The sequence below is a fragment of the Ochlerotatus camptorhynchus genome, unplaced genomic scaffold (assembly GCF_037179485.1).
Source record: "Ochlerotatus camptorhynchus isolate MF236.1 unplaced genomic scaffold, CSIRO-AGI_Acam_v1.1 ptg000550l, whole genome shotgun sequence".
Lineage (NCBI taxonomy): Eukaryota > Metazoa > Arthropoda > Insecta > Diptera > Culicidae > Ochlerotatus > Ochlerotatus camptorhynchus.
In genome coordinates, this window is record NW_027041033.1 from 3,421,752 (window position 1) to 3,441,737 (window position 19,986).

Below are 19,986 nucleotides of genomic sequence, written 5' to 3' on the forward strand. Positions count from 1 at the left end.
TTTCCGCGATTTTCACGACTGAAACTTCAAATCCGCGACAAATCCGCGAAAATCACGAAATCCGCGAAATTCGCGATATCCGCGCCTGTTGTAACAGCCCTGCAGGTATGACGTTCCCGATATCCCGATTGTTCTGGTATCAACAAACTATTACTATTTAAATACTCCAACAGCTGGCTTTTAACAACAAGTTCTAAAATTTGCTCAAATGTGTGCAACATGTTGATGGGACGAAACTCTTCGGCTTTAATCGTTCCAGCAACTTTCTGAATAGGAACCACTAAGGATTCCTTCCAAATTTGTGGCACATGTCCAGTTTGCAATGATTCATTAATAGGGTCCAGCAAGATGTGGCCAATGACATGAAAGCAATCTTGAATAAATCTAGCATTAACATTATCTACTCCAGCCGATTTTCCTAACGAAAAACAAATAACTCTTAGTTCATCTAATGTAGTTGGGTGAAAAACTTCAAATCTACAACTACTATTAACTGGCTGTTTTATTTCGTCATGTTCATCGACCAATTCAATGGATTGATTAATGAATGAAACACTGTCTACAAAATAATCATTAAACTTAGCTGCAATTGCAATAACAATGCTGATAAATCTTCCTTTGAACATACCTATTCGCAACGAGTTTTCTTTATCAATTGTGAATACTTATTACGCGCGATTGTGTACCAATGATTGTCATTATTTGATCTACAAAGCTTTTTGTACCATTTGTCCCTTTTCCGTTTAAGACGCAAAAGATCCAAATTGTACCAGCTGTTCGAGTTTTTCAAAGAAACAAACTTTTGCTCAATTAGTTGATTGGTACACGTTTTCAAAGCGTTATTAAGAACAGCTGTAGATTCATCTAAGTTACCGGTCGCGAATGGAAAATCCACGCTGTTCAGTACTCTCTAAAGAATCGTCTCTGAAAATATAGAGTTATTTGGTATATAATAGTTAAAACATTACAGCTGTTTATGTGTGTGCCATTTTTATCGAGTACACCATTTAGTCATGGAATTCCAAATTGGAAGCAATTGCACCGAGGGAGTGGTCCTGAATGCTGTATAAACGGTCATCGAGCCATGTCTCAGTCAACAGAATAACGGTATAATCACACAGCACACAAGTTGCACCAGGGAGAGTTTCGAAGAATCAACCAGCCCGACATCGCTCGTTTACTTGTATCATGTTTTAGCTCTTTTTTATAGTCTTTAAATACAAATTCTTGTTTTATTTTGTTCCTATAAGTTGTAACCTTTCACAATTGATGCCAAGTCGCTTTTTTGTTGTTGTTACAATATGCGTTTTCAATGAATGATCCAGTATGTTTACTCTGTTTTTGTTGTTTTGTTTTTTTCGTTTCCAAATCTGATTCATTTCTCAGTTTAAAAGCTTATAAAAACCACATAAAATATTCGAACAATTATTTGAATATTGTGTAGCTACTAGTTTTGCTTGTATGACTGCTATGCGTTTACCTTTTGTTTGTTTTAGCCTTTCCACAGTGTTACATTCGCAATGCGCTGCGCACTAGTTTCGTATATTTGTATAGTTTTAGTTATTCCAACAATTTAGTAGGTAAAGCTGATAGCAGTTTTGCGCGCCCGAACAAACCAAATCAGAAAAATACACAAAACTACTACGACTTATCAAATAATGGGGAAAGCTGAAAATCACAAAAATGGCTTCATCGACCGAGGCGCTGCACTATCTATAATCGTACTGTTTTTTTACAAGCAAGGCAATTTGAATCGATGAAAATGGGTAGGCGGGGACAAACACAGCATTTCGGGGGGATCTCCCCCTTTATCCACTAAATTATACAACACAAACATTAAAGGTATAGGTAGTCAGGACTAAGTCATCATCGTGACAGGAGTTGGGCGGGTTTGTGGGAGTTCTTAAAATCTAACACTGCATAATTGTATATGTACAGAAAAAAAATCATAGAAAGAGCGCGTCACTTGATTTGCTTTGCTGCTGCCCTTGTCAGCTCAAACTCACACATATGTATGCGCATTCCTATAATGAGGACACTAGCGTGATTGCAGAGTCGCACATACACACAACCGCACGCACACGAAGGAAAAGAAAAAGTGCCTTTTTTAATTTGCGAAGCGTATTTCGTTAAGATTTCTGTTTTTTTGTGACCTAGTTTAGTTAGATGAAAATCTTCTTCACCACACACGAAAACGTGATGCGGGAGATGTTCTGATAAGAGAGTCTCCGTTCATTCAGATCAAACAGGGAAGCTCGCATCCTTTCCGAAGAACCGTCCATGATACGACAAGCTGGGAGGCATGCCAATTGTGTTGTGAGGCGGAGTAAGATTTTAGATTTTAAAAAAAATGCTGGTCTTTCCAAATTCGTTGGTTGTGGCTACCTAATACTGTGGGGCTTTGTGGCATATGTGTTATTTTGGAAACACGGTCGGAGTTGGAATCGGATTAGTATTTCTTGAAAGCCCTGTTTGTCGGTTATTAAGAGAGAGGGTTCATTTTCGCTTCCACAATCTAAAAAATGAGGAAATCCACTCGGAACAAACTTCACTTTACATCGTATTGTACGCCGTAGCTGCCGTCGTAGAGGTCGCATTGATGCGATGCTTGGTCAGATTGATCTTGGCCAGCGGGTGAGTTTTCCCGTGGTATTGGATTATTTTCTTACCGGTACCGGAGCCGGGTCCCGGACCACCGTCGGTACCGGGATTGCCACTGTTTGAGGAGGTGGTCATCGGAGGAACGATGATACTTCGGACAAAGGGACCACCGCCACCGAATGGCGGCGGTCGGCTGAAGTCGTCCGCCGACCGAAGAATATTGAATGAGTTTGTAATCGTCATCGGCCGGTTCGGAAGATGTTTATATTTAAAAGGTTCAAAGACGGATCGTGGTCGCTGCCGGAGGACTACTTGGTCCGTGCTGCCGGTGCTGGTCGTCGTGGAACTGCCGCTGCTACTATTGTGCCGGTGGTGAGTGTTGAACGAAGCGCGCAATTTTGGGGCTTCGTATCGATCAACCAGATCTCGGACGGTGATGTCTTCCTGCTGGTTCTGCTTTCCAGGGTTTTGGCCCTGTTTGCTCAGTTCTGTGTGTATGGCAACCGGAGAGGATGGCAGCGAGCGAACCTTTTTCGGTTCCTTCTTGCTTCGATCGCCCACTTTGGCTTCGAAGCTCATTTTGAGGTTCTTTACAATTCCACTGACGCTGATGGCCGTGTTTTCGTCATTGGTGGCAGTCTTCTTCTCGTCCGGAACGATTTTCCGGAAGCTAAACCGTCGGTGGTGTCCCTTCCCGGTGGATTGTTGTTCCTCTTCGGACTTTTTACCTCCGAAGGGACACAAACAGTACGAGTCCGGTGCCGATGCGGACAACCGCGTGTACGTTGTCGAAACCATTGTCGTTGTGGTTCGGTTCGAAGGTAGAACCTCTTCACTGTTCGATCGCTGCTGGGATCCTCCAACCTTCCCCCGGCCGTCGTTATCCTCATCGTCCCCTTTTGGATGTTTCTGTCCAAATTTTTCACTGCAAATGCGTTTTATTGAAGACGTAGACCGTTCTTCGATCTTTTGTTTCGTCCGCTTGACCGTTCCAGGGTGCCAAGGAATCTCGTCCTTATCGTAGGGAAAGATTCCACTCTGTCCAGTGTCCTCTTCCGCCGAGCTGCCCGGAGTTACAGGAACTTCAATCACCGTCTGTATGCTGCTGGCATTGCTCGTGTCGTACGAGCCCCAGCTACTGTTACGGGAAGGTGGCGCCGGCGCCATTCGTGTTCCCTGTTGCCCTCCGGCCATCGGATGTTGACTATCACCAGAACCCCAGCTCGAATTTCGCGAAGCCGATGAAAGTGTGCCACGGATCATATCGGCTACCACGGCGGAATCCACACTGGACCAGGAACTCTGACGGGACACGTGCTGCACAGGCTGTTGCTGTTGCGGCGGCAAGACGACCGGTGGAACCTGCTGGATGATCTGACTTTGACTTGTCCAGCAGACCACCGGTTGAGCTACGATACTAGTATCACAATATTGAGCAATGGTCACTGCTGGCAGCGGAATCTTTTCCCCCGGATCCCACTGATGATCCCGTACGTCGTCATCCGTACCGATCGACGGTGCTAGACTCAAACCGGTCGCAGAGGCCACCGACGAGGACGAACCTTTCCTCTTGTGGTTGCTGCTGGTTTCTTTGGCTTTATTCGACGACTCCAGCTCGCTGATTATCGACCGAACCGAGGATGCTGATAACGCTGATGGCACTACTGACTTGTCCTGCTCCTGCTCTTGCTCTTGCTCCTCTTCTTCTTCCTCCTCCTCCTCCTCGTCGTCCTCTTCCTGCTCTTCCTCTTCTTCATCGTCTTGTTGCATTCCCTCCTGCAGGTGCACAATCTGGTTTTGCGACACACTGTAATTCTGCCCATTTCCACATGGCATTCGGATAGTTTTAGCCTCATTGGTCGGCGCCATGAGATGCTCCAACGAGTGCGACTGCTGGCGACTTGTTTCCAACAACAGGGCAGCCTTTTCCGAGTCCGGGGACCAACTCTTCGGTCGCTTACCCAACCTCCTCAGGAATCGGCCGCTCTTGTTCAATGTGTTCGTGGCACTTCCCCTGTTCAGCGCCTGTATCAACGGAGTCGGTTCACTTCCCGGCAGTGACCGTCCCTCCTTCGTTCCGCTTCCGCTCTTGAGGTTCGTCTCACTTTTGCTCCTCTGAAGCTTTTCCCGATTCTTCATCGCATCCAACATTCCCTGGTACGTCTCCAGTTGCATGATAAAGTTCTTGTTCGGTTTGATACAGTTCCGTTTTTCCTTCACATGCTTCAATGCCTCGTTGAAATCCCAATCGTTTGCCTTCATTGCGTACGCAATCACCACCGAAGCCGAACGGGAAATTCCCATCTTGCAGTGCACCAGCACCTTCGAGCCCTCCATCTTGGCGCGGGAAATGTACTTGAACGTATTGTCCCAATGCTTCAGCAGGTCCGTCTTCTCGTCATCGTATACCCGCACGTTGAAGTAGTCGAACATCCCCGGGAAGAAGTTGTCAATCTCTCTGGTCACGTTCAGAATGTGTCGAACACTGCAAAAATAAAAAACCGAACCGTCAATAACTACGTCCAACCTGATTCAAATCAAATTACCCATTCCGTTGCAACTCCTCCAGATTGCTGGCGTTCCACTCGGAGCCCAGGTACACGTGATCGAAGATCTCCGTCGGGGCATCCATCTGGCCGAGAATGACCAACATCTCCTCGTCGATAAAGGATTTGTACTCGCCGAGATCCATGTCCAGCTGCTCCTCCAGGCGAACGCGAATGAACTTGGACGTCACCACGTCCAAGTCCACCGTCATCATGATCCCCTTGAGCTTTGTGCGTATGACACGTTCCGTTTCCTCGCGCTCCGTGGGCCTGCAAAACAATACCGATAAGCATTCAACTGAATAAAGCGCGCGGAAACTCACTTGTTCCGGATCGAGTCCGGTGACGGTGGGCGACGGCTCTCGATCGAATCCATCGCGTGCCATTCGTTCAGGCAGGATCGGTCGGAATCGACGTGGTTCTCGTAGTAGGATACCCAGTCGTGCGATGAGCCGCCCGCGAAAAAGTTGTGCTCCCGTGCCTTCGAGGACACTTTGTGCAGGGTTTGCAGGGCGGACCTGGAAGAAAAGGGAAAGAACGGTGAAATCTGGGACATAATCGGGTGTCACCGATGGTTTGTGTATGGTTTCCCTTTCGATGGATCGATCTCAATAATGATTGATATAATAAAGACATCGAGGTAGGAGTTTAGACAGGATTGTTACAGAAATTCGTAAATTCCGTGCCATAACATGTGGTCATCCGCGCCAGGATGCCACTTTTAATGTTGATCTAGAACTTCTATTTTTCATATATTCATATCAGTCCACATCAAGCTCTCTTGTCGTGCGGATCTATTTGCTTTTTACTGAAGGAAGCGTTACTGCTACCCAAAGCTACAACAGTGCTCAACCTGTAACATTTCTACCTTGTTTGATTTTTATTCCTCTTCGGTCCTTGTTTGGACCCTACCCGAGGTAATCCTGCTTGGACATCGATTTGGAAAATGCCTCTTCGATCCTTCGGATTCTTATAGTAATCTGCTTGGAAATCGATTTGAAGATACTTGTTTGTGCCGCCATGGTACCTAAGCGCAAGAGAAAAGGGCAATCGCTTGATCCTTCTTCTTATGAAATTCAATTGACCAATCAATTTGATATGCTATTAAGGCCTATTCTGCGTGGTGTGTGAGGTGAGGTGACACGCTGTCACTTCTGAAGTGACAATTGTCACCTCGCGTGAGGTGACTCTCCATTTGATTTGCAGGGAGACTCACCTCACCCGAGGTGACAATTGTCACTTCACCATTACTTCACTGTCACCTCACCTCACACGCCGCGCAGAATAGGCCGAATTAGATATTTTTGCAAACAGTGACAGATAGTGGACATGAAGATCCAGTAGAGGTGCCGGGCACAGGCGTTATATCCTAAACAAATGGTAAGTTCCAAATTCGCTGTGGTTGGCAGTACCATTCGTATATTTAAAATTATGCATCAACCGCAGAAACTATATGAATTATCACATATCTCTGTTCTTCATTGTTGTGGAGTGATATGGTTTAGAGATGCTCGATGACCCTGGGATCGTTTTTGCTTACTGAGCAGAAAATCTTGGGTTTAATCCCAAGTTTTCCCACAACAGAATAAACCGTCATCGCCGGGTTTAGAGAGCACAAATTTTGACCTAATACTCCACCCAATTCTCCAACTCCGTAGCACTCATGAGGGTGTCGCTGTGGCCTCTCGTTAAGTAAGTACTACATCAACATTACCTTCCCTATCCCTAGTTATGATAAGGATAGGCGTGACCGGGAATAGCGATTGTCATGCTTTTGGTATTCCTGTTAAGATTGGAAACAGTGTTTACCCTCCAACATTATTCTTATTTATTATTGGGAACATGGAATCAACTCCGCATCAGCCGGTTCCATCTTCTTCATCTTGGACCCTGGGACGCACCGTGGACAGTATTTTGGAAGCCCCCAGTCCTTCCAACGCAGTCGCACCCCCCGCTGACATCGCTAATCGGAGTCGACCCGGCTCCGCAAACGGAGAGGGGGTCTACCGAATCTCCCAATCAGGCGAGTATAATTCAAGATCTGTCTTGGAACATCCCCTGCCTGATGTCGTTGCCAATTCTAGATCGCAATGCAGCTCCCGCCAGGCTTCTTATCGTCAAAGTCAGGCCATCTGGTGGTATGAATTCCAACATCGATGATCATCGCTTAGCGGTTTCACTAACTGAGACTTGGCTCGATACTCGCACATTGTCAAATCAAGTGTTTGGTTCCGAATACGAGGTTTTTCGATGCGATCGGAATCCGCACAACAGTCGCAAATCTACTGGTAGAGGCGTTCTCATAGCGGTCGGCTCTGGATTGAAGGCAAAAGTTATCGAAAACGATTCATGGAATTGTGTGGAACATGTTTGGATAGCCATTAAGCTCGCTGACCGAACTTTGTTTTTGTGTGTAGTTTACTTTCCTCCGGATCGAATTCGCGACTCTACGCTAATTGAATCCCACAATCAGTCTATTCGAGCTATAATGGAGATCGCTACAGATCGCTATGGCGACTTCAATCTACCGGCAATTACTTGGATACTGCTCCGCATTTGTCTATGGCTTTTTCTCCGTTGATAAAGACTGTTCCACACCATCTTCCTTTAGTTATTGCACTTGAAGGCAACCAAATTCCTGAAGTCATTCCACCCCCTCCCCCCTAGAGGTCTCCTACGATTTCCGAAATGCTGACCACGACAGTATCGGGGAACTTCTTTCGAATTTGGATTAGGCACAGCTGCCAAACGCTCTCGCATATTTTGGCTTACTTGGAGGCGAACCAGCCCAAGGCTGAAAGTCTCCCTAATAAAGATAAATAATAATAATAATAATATTTTGGCTTATGTCATTGAGCGACACGTTCCGAAAAAAGTTCCTAAACAAGGTAATCATCATCCTTGGCAAACAAGTGAACTCCGTATGTTAAATTCTTCCAAAAGAACCGCGCTAAGAAAATACACCAAGTACCACACCCTACAACTCGAGGACCATTATGCGAGGATCAATCATGCGTATCAACGAACCAGTCGCCAATGTTATCGGCGTTATCAACGAGATGTTCAACGGAAGCTTCGATCTTACCCGAAAACTTTTTGGAAATATGTGAATGAGCAACCAAAGAAGTCTGGCCTTCCATCGACTATGGTACTGAACGACGAAGAAGCTTCATCCCCTCAGGACATTTGCCGTCTGTTGTCAACCAAGTTTGCGCGTGTATTCTCGGATGAGAACCTACCTGACGAGCACGTTTCTCTAGCAGCCAGTAATGTTCCAATGTCTGGTCAATCTTTGGCAGCTATCAACATTGACCTCGCTATGATAACTAGGACGGCTTCGCAACTGAAGTCTTCATTTAAGCCTGGACCTGACGGAGTTCCTTCCGTCTTTCTCAAGCAACACATCGATATCCTGGTGGCTCCTATCTGCCTTCTGTTCGAAATGTCTCTCTCCAGTGGGGTGTTTCCTTCCTGCTGGAAATCAGCTGAAATGTTTCCAGTGCACAAGAAGGGATGCAAAAGAAACATTGACAACTATCGCGGCATCACATCGCCATATCTAAACTGTTCGAGTTGGTCATTATGGAACTATTCTAGATAGAGCTGGAATTAGGACGTAACAGCCTTTGTAAACAATGACTTTTATCGATGATTTCTAGGAATTCAAGGCATGCTCACGCAAACCATCATAACCGTCGGGTAGGGGAAGTCGTCCCCTACCGGATGGTGTTGTTGAATTGCGTTGGCGAGCCTTAACTTTCTAGAAATCATCGAAAGAAGTCAATGTTTACAAAAGCTGTTACGCCCTAATTCCAGCTCTATCTAGCATTAGTCTCTCACTTCAAGCAGCACTTGAGCGAACACCAGCATGGTTTCATGGCAGGGCGGTCGACTACTTCCAAACCTTCTGTATCTCACCTCGTACATTACGGAGAGTACGACAGACCATATGCAAACAGATGTCATCTTCACTGACCTATCAGCCGCCTTCGACAAGTTGAACCATCCTATAGCGATCGCCAAACTGGTTAGACTCGGTATAAACGGCAGTCTCCTACGATGGTTCGCATCCTATCTATCTGATCGTTAGTTGGAAGTTGCAATCGACGACTGCCGATCTTCTTCGTTCCCTGCCACTTCGGGTATTCCGAAAGGTAGCCACCTCGGCCGTCAATTTCGTCCTCGAAGGTCCACGACTGTCGTTCGCAGACGACATGAAAATCTATCTTCGAATCCGAGCCATCGCTGACTGCCACCTTCTCCAACTCCAACTCAACGCTTTTGCTAATTGGTGCCAACTGAACCGCATGGTGGTCACGGAACAAACATCCAATTACATTCAGTTATATCCTAGAAGGCGTTGACGTACATCATGTGAATTACATTAAGGACCTGGGAGTCATCTTAGATCGCCAACTCACATACAGCCAGCATATCTCGTACGTGATCGACAAGGCATCCAGAACGCTCGGCTTCATTTTCAGGATAGCTAAAAGTTTCACGGACATCTACTGTTTGAAGTCGCTTTACTGCTCCCTCGTCCGGTCGGTGTTAGGATACTGCTGCCCTGTATGGAATCCCAATTACCAAAACAGTGTACAAAGAGTAGAGTCTATTCAACGACGATTAATCTGGTTTGCCCTTCGACGATTGCCTTCATCGCCTTCCAAGCTACGAAAGTCGGTGCCAGTTAATTCACCTGGATCCTTTGTGGAGTCGAAGAGATACGACAAGGGCCCTGTTTGTGGCAGACATTCTACAGGGCAGAATCGATTGTCAACAACAAATCGACGTAAAGATCCAACCAAGAGCACTCCGTAACAACGCAATGCTGAGGATACCTTTTCGTCGTACAAACTATAGTTCGTATGGTGGTATCAATGGACTACAAAGGGTTTTCAATCGTGTTGCTTCCTTATTTGATTTTCACTTGGCACGCGAGACTTCTCCCAACCACCGTCTTCAGGCAAGTATGCATACATTAGTTACAGTAATTTTTCCTGATCAGCTTCCGTGTTCCAGAGCAACGCCTCAAGCATCTGCCGGCTGTTTCCAGTTGAGAAGCACTTCTGATACTGCTCATTCACAACATCCGCTCTAACAATCCTAATTCATCTCCGGGACGCACAATATACCGCTCTTTGAAAGCTCCAAGTTCCTCCAGTCCAGTCGTGCCGATTCCTGCCAGCGTTCAGCATAGTCGTCCTGGAGTCTTCCACCTTGCCTCTACAGGCAAGTACAATCAATATATTGACTATTCACTGCCTGATGCCGATCAAATTTCCAGCAATTCGGACTATGTTAGTCATTGTGATGATGTCTCTGTAACTCCCAATCCTGGGAATCCGGAACGCGCCGTAGAAAGCCCCATGGAAGCCCCCAATCTCTCCGTCTCAGTCCTGTCATCAGCAGCCTTCGTTCATCATAGTCGTTCCGGACCTACGGTCGCATGTGGAGAGGGGTACTTCCAACCCACTCACTATGGCGAGTATCCAATCAGACTTGATGATGGTCAGTTATTGCCTGATGTATCTTGGAATGAATTCCGATGTTGAAGAGTACCGCATAGCTGTATCGGATTGTTGCTACGATTTAATTGTCCTGTGCGAAACGTGGCTCGATAATCGAACGCTTTCCAGTGAAGTCTTCGGTCCTGACTATGAGGTCTTTCGTTGCGATCGGAATCCTAACAACAGCCGTGAATCTACTGGTGGATGTTTCGTTGTAGCTGTCCGTGGTGGGTTGGAGGCAAAGGACATCGAGAACGATTCATGGAACTATGTGGAGCAGGTTTAGACAGCCATCAATCTGGGCGATCGCACACTATTTCTATGCGCTCTGTACACTCCACCTGATCGAGTCCGGTACAATGAACTCATCGATACTCACTGTCGGTCAGTTTTCACAGTTATCGAAAGTGCCACTCCAGTTGATGAGATATTCATTTTTGGTGACTTCAATCTGCCAGGCGTTTCGTGGAGTCCATCTCATAGCGAATGCCTGTATCCAGAACCTGATCGCTCTACATTTCACGCAGGAGCTATTAGCCTTCTCGACAACTACAGCGCAGCAACGCTTTCTCAAATTAACCATGTAGTTAACGAAAATTATCGTAGTTTGGACGTCTGCTTCGTGAGCACACAGGACAGGGCTCTTTGTGCACTTACTAAGCTAGTTCCACATCACCCTCCTCTAATTGTCACTGTTGAGGACAAACTCGTGCGTGATTTCGACGATTATCCTGCTACGGTTTCTTATGACTTCCGTAAAGCTGACCACCGTAGCATCTTAGGTGTATTGTCTAGCATGGTGTGGATGAACATCCTTGATCCAGATGACGTTGAGGCTGCAGCGCAAACCTTTTCACATGTCTTGGCATATGTCATTGACACGAGGGGGCGACACATCTAAATCTCTAGTCTAGATGCTCAACAAATCTCACACTAGCGAATCAATCTTCGAAAAATCTTCTCTCATTTCTCGCATCTACTTGCATCGCGCATCATTTTTTTGCAGGAAATTTTCAGAATCGTCATCAATCTTCTTTCTATCTACTCAGCGTGTGCGCAGCTAGACACAGCAAAACACAATCTTTTCTGCATCGTAGATAGAGTCGTCCCCCTCGCATTGACAGACACGTCCCGAAAAGAACTTACCACAAAGTGTCTCACCCTCCCTGGCAGACGAGAGAGCTACGTAGGTTGAAGTCAATCAAGAGAGCAGCATTGGGAAGATTTACGAAGTATCGCACGTTTCCTCTGAAACTACATTATGTGAGGCTGAATCACATGTACCAGCGAGTCAGTCGTGAATGCTTTTCAAGTTTCCAACGAGGCATCCAGCGCAAACTTAAGCTACACCCGAAATCCTTTTGGAACTACGTGAACGAGCAACGCAGGGAATCCGGCCTCCCATCGTCTATGGAATTCAACGGAGAAGTTGCAACGGATACTAACTGACGACCACATTAACCAGGCTGCCAGGAACGTTCCAGTAAATGATCAAACGCTAGGTGCAATTGATGATAATGCTGAGATGATTTCTAAGGCCACGACTCTGCTCAAGTCATCCTTCAATCCTGGACCTAACGGAGTTCCATCTGTATTTTTGAAGAGACATATTGCTAGCTTGTTAATTCCGCTTCAACTCCTGTTCCGCATGTCTCTCTCCAGTGGCATATTTCCATCTAGCTGTATCCTATCCACAAAAAAGGAAGGAAACGAGCTGTGGATAACTATCGAGCAATTATATGGAACCGTTGCTGTCCCATTGCAAGCAGTATTTGAGTGCTGATCAACATGGGTTTACTGTTGGCCGCTCTACAACCATCAATCTGCTATGTGTCACATCGTATATAACCGAAAGCATGTCGGATCGGGTTCAAATGGACAAGTTGAACCATGCTATTGCGATTGCTGAACTCGGCAGGCTCGATGTATGCGGTAATCTTCTGAGTTGGCGGTTGCCATAGGTTGACAAAGACGTGGCTGCACTTGTTAAGCTCGGGGTTCACGAACACGGCTGGTTTTGCATGGTGAGCAGGATCAATTGGTTTCAGCTTGGTAAACGTGTCTCGCAATTGCTTGGCGAAATCCGTTCTATCGATATCCTGACTTGAACGTTCTAGAAACTCCCCGGGAATCCACAACGTTTGACCATACACCAACTCCGCAACTGAACAATCAAAATCCGATCGGAAAGACATACGCAATCCCAGCATTATCATCGGTAATTGATCACACCAGTGCTTCGAATCAACAACCATTATTTCAGCTCCACCAAACCATTTAATTGTGGGTGGTATGCCGTTGTTCGGATGTGTTTGGAACCCATCGCTTTAGCCAATTCACGAAACAGCTCAGATTCGAATTGCCTTCCTGTCATGTCTTGAAGTGGTATGGGTTCAGACCATCGAGAAAAACGGTCGAGGTTAGTAGATAGCGGTTGCCATTTGATGGTGGCAACGGTCCTACAATATCCACATGAACATGTCGAAAACGGCTGTTTGGTAGAGAAATACTCTGAAGAGGAGCTACTGTGTGGCGATGGATCTTGAAACGTTGGAATTGTAGGCAGTTCTGCACGAGTAACTTAATGTCCTTGTTCATGTTCTTCCATACGAACCGATCGGCTAACCGGTCGTCGAGTAGAACGCACTCCTGGATGAGCCAGACCATGGACATGTTGAAGAACCGCGTCACGATGCTGAGGTGGAACATATGGTCTTACTTTGTTTTGTGACACCTGACGCAATTCCAGTTTCAACGCAGAAGACGAATCCAGCAGGCCTTGCAACTCGTTGTCAGCGACTTGATCAGCAGCAATTTTGTCGTAGTCAATCGGTGTGGGAAGAGAAATCGTTTGTTCTGGATAAGGCGTCTGCTGCCACGTTGACCTGTCCGCTGATATGACGAATATCTTTCGAAAATTCCGAAATGAACCGCAAGCACCGCTCCTCGTTTGGAAGACGACTGCTTGGACTTGAAGCCAAAGCGTGTATTAACGGCATGTGATCGGTGTAAATAACGAATCTCCTTCCTTCCAGCATATGACTAAAGTATTGCACCGACATCTTCATCGCTGTCAGCCAAACGTTGAATATTTCACCTGAGCCGGCGAGAACTTTTCCGAATAGAAGCCCAGTGGAACTCAGTTGCTGCCGTTGAACTGCTGTAGCACAGCGCCTGCTGCAGTATTCGATGCATCGATAAGTAAACTCAACCGTTTCGAGGAATCGGGGTAATGCAAAAGTGCGGTTTTCGCTAGAGAGATTTTGCATTGATCGAACGCTTTTCTGGCATTATCGGTCTATTTTCCGACAATCGTTCTTTTTATTTCCAGGAATTAGGTTTCGGAGATCAGCCTGTAGATCAGACGCGTGCGCGACAAACCTCTTGTAACAGTTCAGTAATGCAAGGAATCGTCTCAATTCTTTCACGGTGGAAGGGATTGGAAAGTCTGTAATTTCCTTTACTCTATCCGGCAAGGGGAGGATTCCATCCTTGTTCACCACAGGGGCACTTGCTCAACCGCCCGGCGAACTGGCAACCGGTCCAATCAACTGTATCTAGCAGACCGCCAGTCTTTGTGCGACGGGATCGACAGCATAAACGTCACCTAAAAAAGGACGTCATCCGTTGAGTCAAGCAGACGAAGAATCACGCGGGTGAAACGTATTTTTCTTAAACTAGTGCCTAAATAGTTCGTTTCCTAATCTAGTTTCCTATTGTTGCGTACGGTAAATAATCCTAAATCTACAGTGTGAATTTGAACCTAATTATACTGATTTCTACCTAGACTAACACTAAAACTAGGACTAAAGCTAAGTTGGACAGCCAGTGAAAAGGCCTGTGAAGGAAGGGCCACTGATTTGTAAGTGGTAACCTATAAATCTAAACCTACATTGCTAAATTAACCCTAACTTAAATTTCTAGTTTGAAGCGATCCTAAAAGGAAATAAACGCTGTTCAATAACAGTGCCGCGCCTTTTTATTTGGCCGTACCAACAATCACGTATCCAAGAAAGTTGACACTACTCTCCGCGAAACAGCTTTTGGCCACGTTTATAACAAGACCGTTGGATTTTAATCGTTTATAATGCTTTTCGGGTGTGTGTGACGCGTCGTCCACAAAGACCGTCACAAAATCCATATCGCTGAAAACCCTGTGCATGAACCTCTGGAATGTTTTGCTAGCATTGCATAGCCCAAACTGCATTCAAGTAAACTGATAGAGGCCGAACGGGGTTATTACTGCAGTCTTAGGAATATCGTCCTCCTCCACAGGAATTTGATGATATGCTCTTTCTAAATCCAGGGTTGTGAATATATTTTTTCCCTGGAAGGCGTTAAGCAAGTCGTGAATATGAGGTACGGGATATCGATCTGGGACAGGCACTGGGCTCGACCAACAACTGCTGGAGCCATTCGGCGACACTTGCTACCGGTGGCCCTTTCGTCTGTATGTGATGAGTAACGTCGTGTTGCACTTCTTTTTTTTATCATTGTCAGTATGGTGACTTCCTTAAATTCTGACAAAAGTTCTCGGAACGGATGATCTGCAGCAACGCTACTGTAACGCTGTGAACGGATGCATCAGTCAAACCTCCAATCGACGAAAGCTTAGTTAGACCATCCATGAAGGCACCAGTGTTTCAGGTGTACCAATATGCCGAACGTTGCGAGAAAGTCAGCACCGATAATAGCAACTCCCACATCTGCCACGAGGAAAGGCCAAGTGAAGCGCCGACGTAGTCCTAAATCTGTTGTGACGTATCGCTTACCGTAAACTTTAATTCATGATCCATTCGCTGCGTGTAAAACGAACCTTTGCTCCTGTCCTTGTTTGTTGCTGGAATTATCGATACATCCGATAAGAAATCCCATGTTGGATGAACGATCGTAAAACAGAATAGGGCGGCTTTCCGGGGCTGCGTCCACTCCCGCCGTTTCGAGCGAACGAGATTCTAGTTTTTTGGATTGTACTTAAAGGGCTGTCCCTCGGCTTGATCTCGATGTGGATCGACCTCTCGACGATTTGAGGTTACGTATGTCTACTGTCAATGCCGCAAGCTCGGCGACGGCATCTGTTCCGGAGGAGCTGGTGGAGCCTGCGGCGACGTGTGACGATGGAGACTGAAGCATTTTGTCTGCCATCTCGGCGAGTTTCCCGATGGTACCATAACTGATAGCGAGAACGGCTTTGACACTCGGTGGCATCCGCTAGAGGAACAGCATTTTAAGCAAATCATCCTTAACATTCAGGCCCGCAGCAAGTTCCTGCAATTTTTGGGATGTGTAGGACGCATGTCTCCGAGGTCGCAAGCGCCCAAAAGTCGCTCCAATCTTCCTTGCGCTGACACGGAATCGGGAAATCAAACTTTGCTTGATGGTTTCGTATTTGTTTTCCTCCGGCGGGGTCGTGACCAAGTCCGCTACTGGTCCATTTTCACGACGATATTATAGAACTTGGTGTGATCCTATACCACGTTAGCCAGAGCAAACTGTGCTTCGGCCTGCGCGAACCACATCACGGGATCATTCTTCCAGAAATCTGGAAGTTTGACTGCAACCGCTGGGGTAACAGCAGCGTTTTCCTCCGTCAGTTTTCGAATCTGCGACGATAGCGATCGGCTTTCGGTTTTCGTTGTTTTCCGCGTCGCGATATCACGTCGGAGTCACCAATGTGGGGACCGGAAGGAGAACTCCGCGATAGAATAAATCGAAAACGTTTGTGACTTTACAACGTGTTTATTTCTCCCTTGTCCCAAACTTACTAACTAAAATCAACATGGTCGCTTTTGATGCAGGGGTGTATCCAGGTGCGCGCTGTTGTCCAGTGTTGGCAGTCCACAGTACCATGAATAGTTGATTCACCAGCAGACAAAATTCCAGAAATTTGTTGCAGATACAGTTTTGGGAGAGGCAAAAACTAAACGGTGATTACTTTATTATTGCCAGTACTGTAGGATTTTTTGTTTGCTTCATTAGAGTGACTGTCAGCCTTGCACTGGTTCGCCTCTTTACTGTAGGATGGCTTCTTTTCTCGTAAATATTAGTTTTCTTTTATATAAACGATTAAACAATGATATGATTAGGGACTTGAGTCCACATCACCTGTATCAAAAACGCATCTAATCCATTTTCACAGATCAGGGATCATCCATTTTTCCTAAACAATCCATCTGAACTTTCATTTTGAAAACCTTTCCAGGAACTCTACAATTCCTCTGTCTATGCAAAACGGTCCATTTCATTTTGGATAACTACGCAGTATGTTCCACCTTTCACGAGGAAATCAAACACAGCAGAACATATTCACCACATCTCACATCGGTTGGAGTGGTTATTTTTCTTAAGAGCAAAAACAAGCTCATGTCGAAACAAAAATAGATCCATGGCCTTGTCTATATTTATAGCCACGTACAAGTTTCGCTTTCACTACTTCGTCTGGCCACTAACTGGAAGAACTGCATATATTATAGTTCTTTTTTTTTCCCCTACACAACCAAGGGAGAAAGTGACGCCTATTAATACGTGGAAAATATTAAAACTACTCACCACATCGCTTGAACGGAGACTGGCTTGAAGATGTGCTGCTGTCCACACGAGCTGACACTGAATCCGCTGCAAAACAAAAACACCTCCGTTAAACATCCACCGCGATCTTACTCAAAACATTTCACACACTCACCCATCCCCGTCCAGCCGAATGGTCGTGTCGGCCAGCACGCGCAACACCAGACCCACGGTAGTCTTCTCATTGCAATCGATCCCCAGTAGACAGGATTCTTCGATTTCGTTGCAACCATGATGCAGTTGATGATGATGATGACCACCGCTGCTTCTGGTGCTGCTACTGCCGGCAGTACTGCTGGATCCACTGCCACTTGTGACGCTAGCCGAGGAACTACCCCCCAGCAGTTTGCACACCCCAATGCCACTCGTAGTGGTCACATTGATGTACCCACTGGGACCGGTGCTGCACACTTTTATGCTACCGTCACTTCTGCAGCTCGCACCGGACATCGGTCTACCGCCGCTAACTACACTACTACTGCTAATATTACAATTACTACCACAATTACTACTAGGTCTATAACTATCACATTTATCGACACATTTGTTGCTGCTGCTAGCATTATTGTTATTCACTGAAGAAGCTGCAGCTGAAGCATTTTTCGGCGAAGCACTGAGAACACAGTTATCCAAGCTGGTCACAAATGTTTCGTCGCCGGCGACACCGACGCCAACGAGGACACTGCTGCAACTGCTCGTGGAAGGCGATGCGGCCTTGTACAGAGAGGCGGAAGTGATTTGTTTGCTGATCGGGATCGCGATCGGTGCCGGCGAAACCGATGAGGACGAACTGGTCGATGTCGCCATCGAACAGGACAAGGATAGCAGCGATTGTAACTGCTGCTGCTGCAGCTGTTGCTGCAGCTGACGGAGGATTCGTTTGGCCCGTGGACGGGATACGACCACCAGATACCGGGTGCGACCAGCGCGTAACGATTCGAGTTTGACGGCCATTTTGAGTGTTTCCTCCGGCCGGAGTAGGTAGAACATTGACTGCAGGTGCTGTTGGATGTCGCTACCGGCGGACGAAGCGGAAGATGCGGTGCTACCAGTCGAGGCGACCGATTCCCGTTCGTCCGCACTATCGGAACGGGTCCGCGACGGCAGGCGAAGGCTGCTGGCAGGATCTTGCTGCTGCTGCTGCTGCTGATGGGTGGCCCCACCACTCGAAGTGCGGGCTGTAGTAGACGTGCTGGTGGGGATTGTCGGAGTCTGCTGTAGCGGGTCAGTTGTTGAGTCCTCGCCGGAAGCGCGAAGACGCTCGTTCGAACCTAGCATCAGGGCGGTTCCGTTGCCGGCAGGGTAGCTTTCACTCAAGCTGAAATTGGATGGGTATAGAAAAAAGATTAAATTAGATAACTTTGAAAATAAATTTAAAAACTTACAACATTGATCAATTATTAGCAAGGTCTAAGTTACTGCCACCCAAAATATATGGCAGCAAATCATTGGGAGAAAGTCTAAATACGCTGAAGGGTTAAGGTGTCCAGTATTCGAATAAGAACGGTAGAGACCTTCAAAGAGGAATCGTCGTCGCAGGTAGCATTCAGATGATTCGTTACATTATTTAAATTGCAACATTGACCGCCAAAAACTGATGAGAAAATTCGACACCGGAAGTCGTTCCTCTTTATCGAACTGTGTGTAAGTGTGTGTGTCTAAGGAAAAGGACCAACCAATCAACGACCCTCAAATCGAGAATTTTAATTTAGTTTAATTTAATAGAAACCATCAACGCTTTGGTCTTCATTCAGCCAGTTTTACGAGGACATTCGTCTCTGATGTAGAAATTATATACGCTGATGGGCTGACCCGTGTCTCTTTGAGATCAGGTTTAAGTCACTAATGTGTTTCCATGTGCGTCGTCGTATGATGCCAAGGAAGTTCACACTTGCTGCTTCTAGCGAAATTTATAACGCGGTGCTCTCTCTCTCTCTGCCTCTCTCTATCTAAGCTAGGCGGGTGAGTGTAGCAAAATAAACCTAAAGAAAAGACGACACGAAAAAGTAAGTAAACGAAGAGCGATGTTTCAATGTCAATGGCGCAATGGCCGGCTGTCCGTCCGCCATCCATCCATCCATGATGGTCTCTCTCGCGGCGCTTTTCCCGCTTCTTCAACAGGTCGGTCAGACCCCGGCCCAGTCAAATCAGTCTGCGCGACGACGAAAACGACGCCAATTTTCTGCCGTTTTTCCTTCGAGCTAAAAATAGCGCGTTTCATAACAAGTATTTACCAGCAGTACAAGTGTGGGTAAATATCCGAAAAGTAAACATAAAATTGGTCATCAATCTTTGGGTGGCATCACGGCAGTACTTGAGTGCTTTTCTTTTCCGTCCCTTATCGGGATTCTGTTTTTATCGCTTGATTACGACAAGAAAAGCTAGAGGTTAACGAAATCTTATCTTTCCTCCATCTTGCAGTAGATATGCGTTCAGTGTTCGGTTATTCCAGTTCAAAGCTAGAACCGCTCTTACTGGAGATGTGCAAAATTGATCCTGTGTTCGTAAGGTTGCAATTGCAGGAACCTTATGGCCTCAGGATAAATTTTGTACATCTCCAGTAGCTTTGAGAAAAAGAATCACAATGCTCTAGTCTAGTCGATTACCGATGTGAGAACCGAGTTAGGCTCGAGAATGCTTTGAATTAATTAGAAGGGGAATATTCCCGAGCATAAAGATTGTACTCGAAAAAATGCAACATTTTTATTGCATGGGGAAAAATTGATGAAATTTTGAGTAAAACTAGTTTAGAGTGTAATGTT

At 46.1% G+C, this 19,986-nt stretch overlaps 1 protein-coding gene across 7 annotated transcripts in view; it reads right to left on the reverse strand.

Annotated features, from left to right (window-relative positions):
- Positions 1-1,172: 1,172 nt before the first annotated feature.
- The window catches only part of ssh (Protein phosphatase Slingshot), a 52,572-nt gene continuing 33,758 nt past the window's right edge, over positions 1,173-19,986 (reverse strand). For 6 of the 7 annotated variants that reach the window (XM_065236392.1, XM_065236393.1, XM_065236396.1 and 3 more), the window contains exons 3-7: positions 17,340-18,542; positions 17,207-17,272; positions 5,471-5,665; positions 5,148-5,417; positions 1,173-5,086 (exon numbers count right to left, since the gene is read on the reverse strand). In XM_065236392.1, the coding sequence (XP_065092464.1) occupies positions 2,554-5,086; positions 5,148-5,417; positions 5,471-5,665; positions 17,207-17,272; positions 17,340-18,542 (4,267 nt within the window). In that variant the 3' untranslated portion in view covers positions 1,173-2,553. The remainder of the gene's footprint in view (positions 5,087-5,147; positions 5,418-5,470; positions 5,666-17,206; positions 17,273-17,339; positions 18,543-19,986) is intronic. The other variant, XR_010518720.1, reaches the window with a different exon arrangement.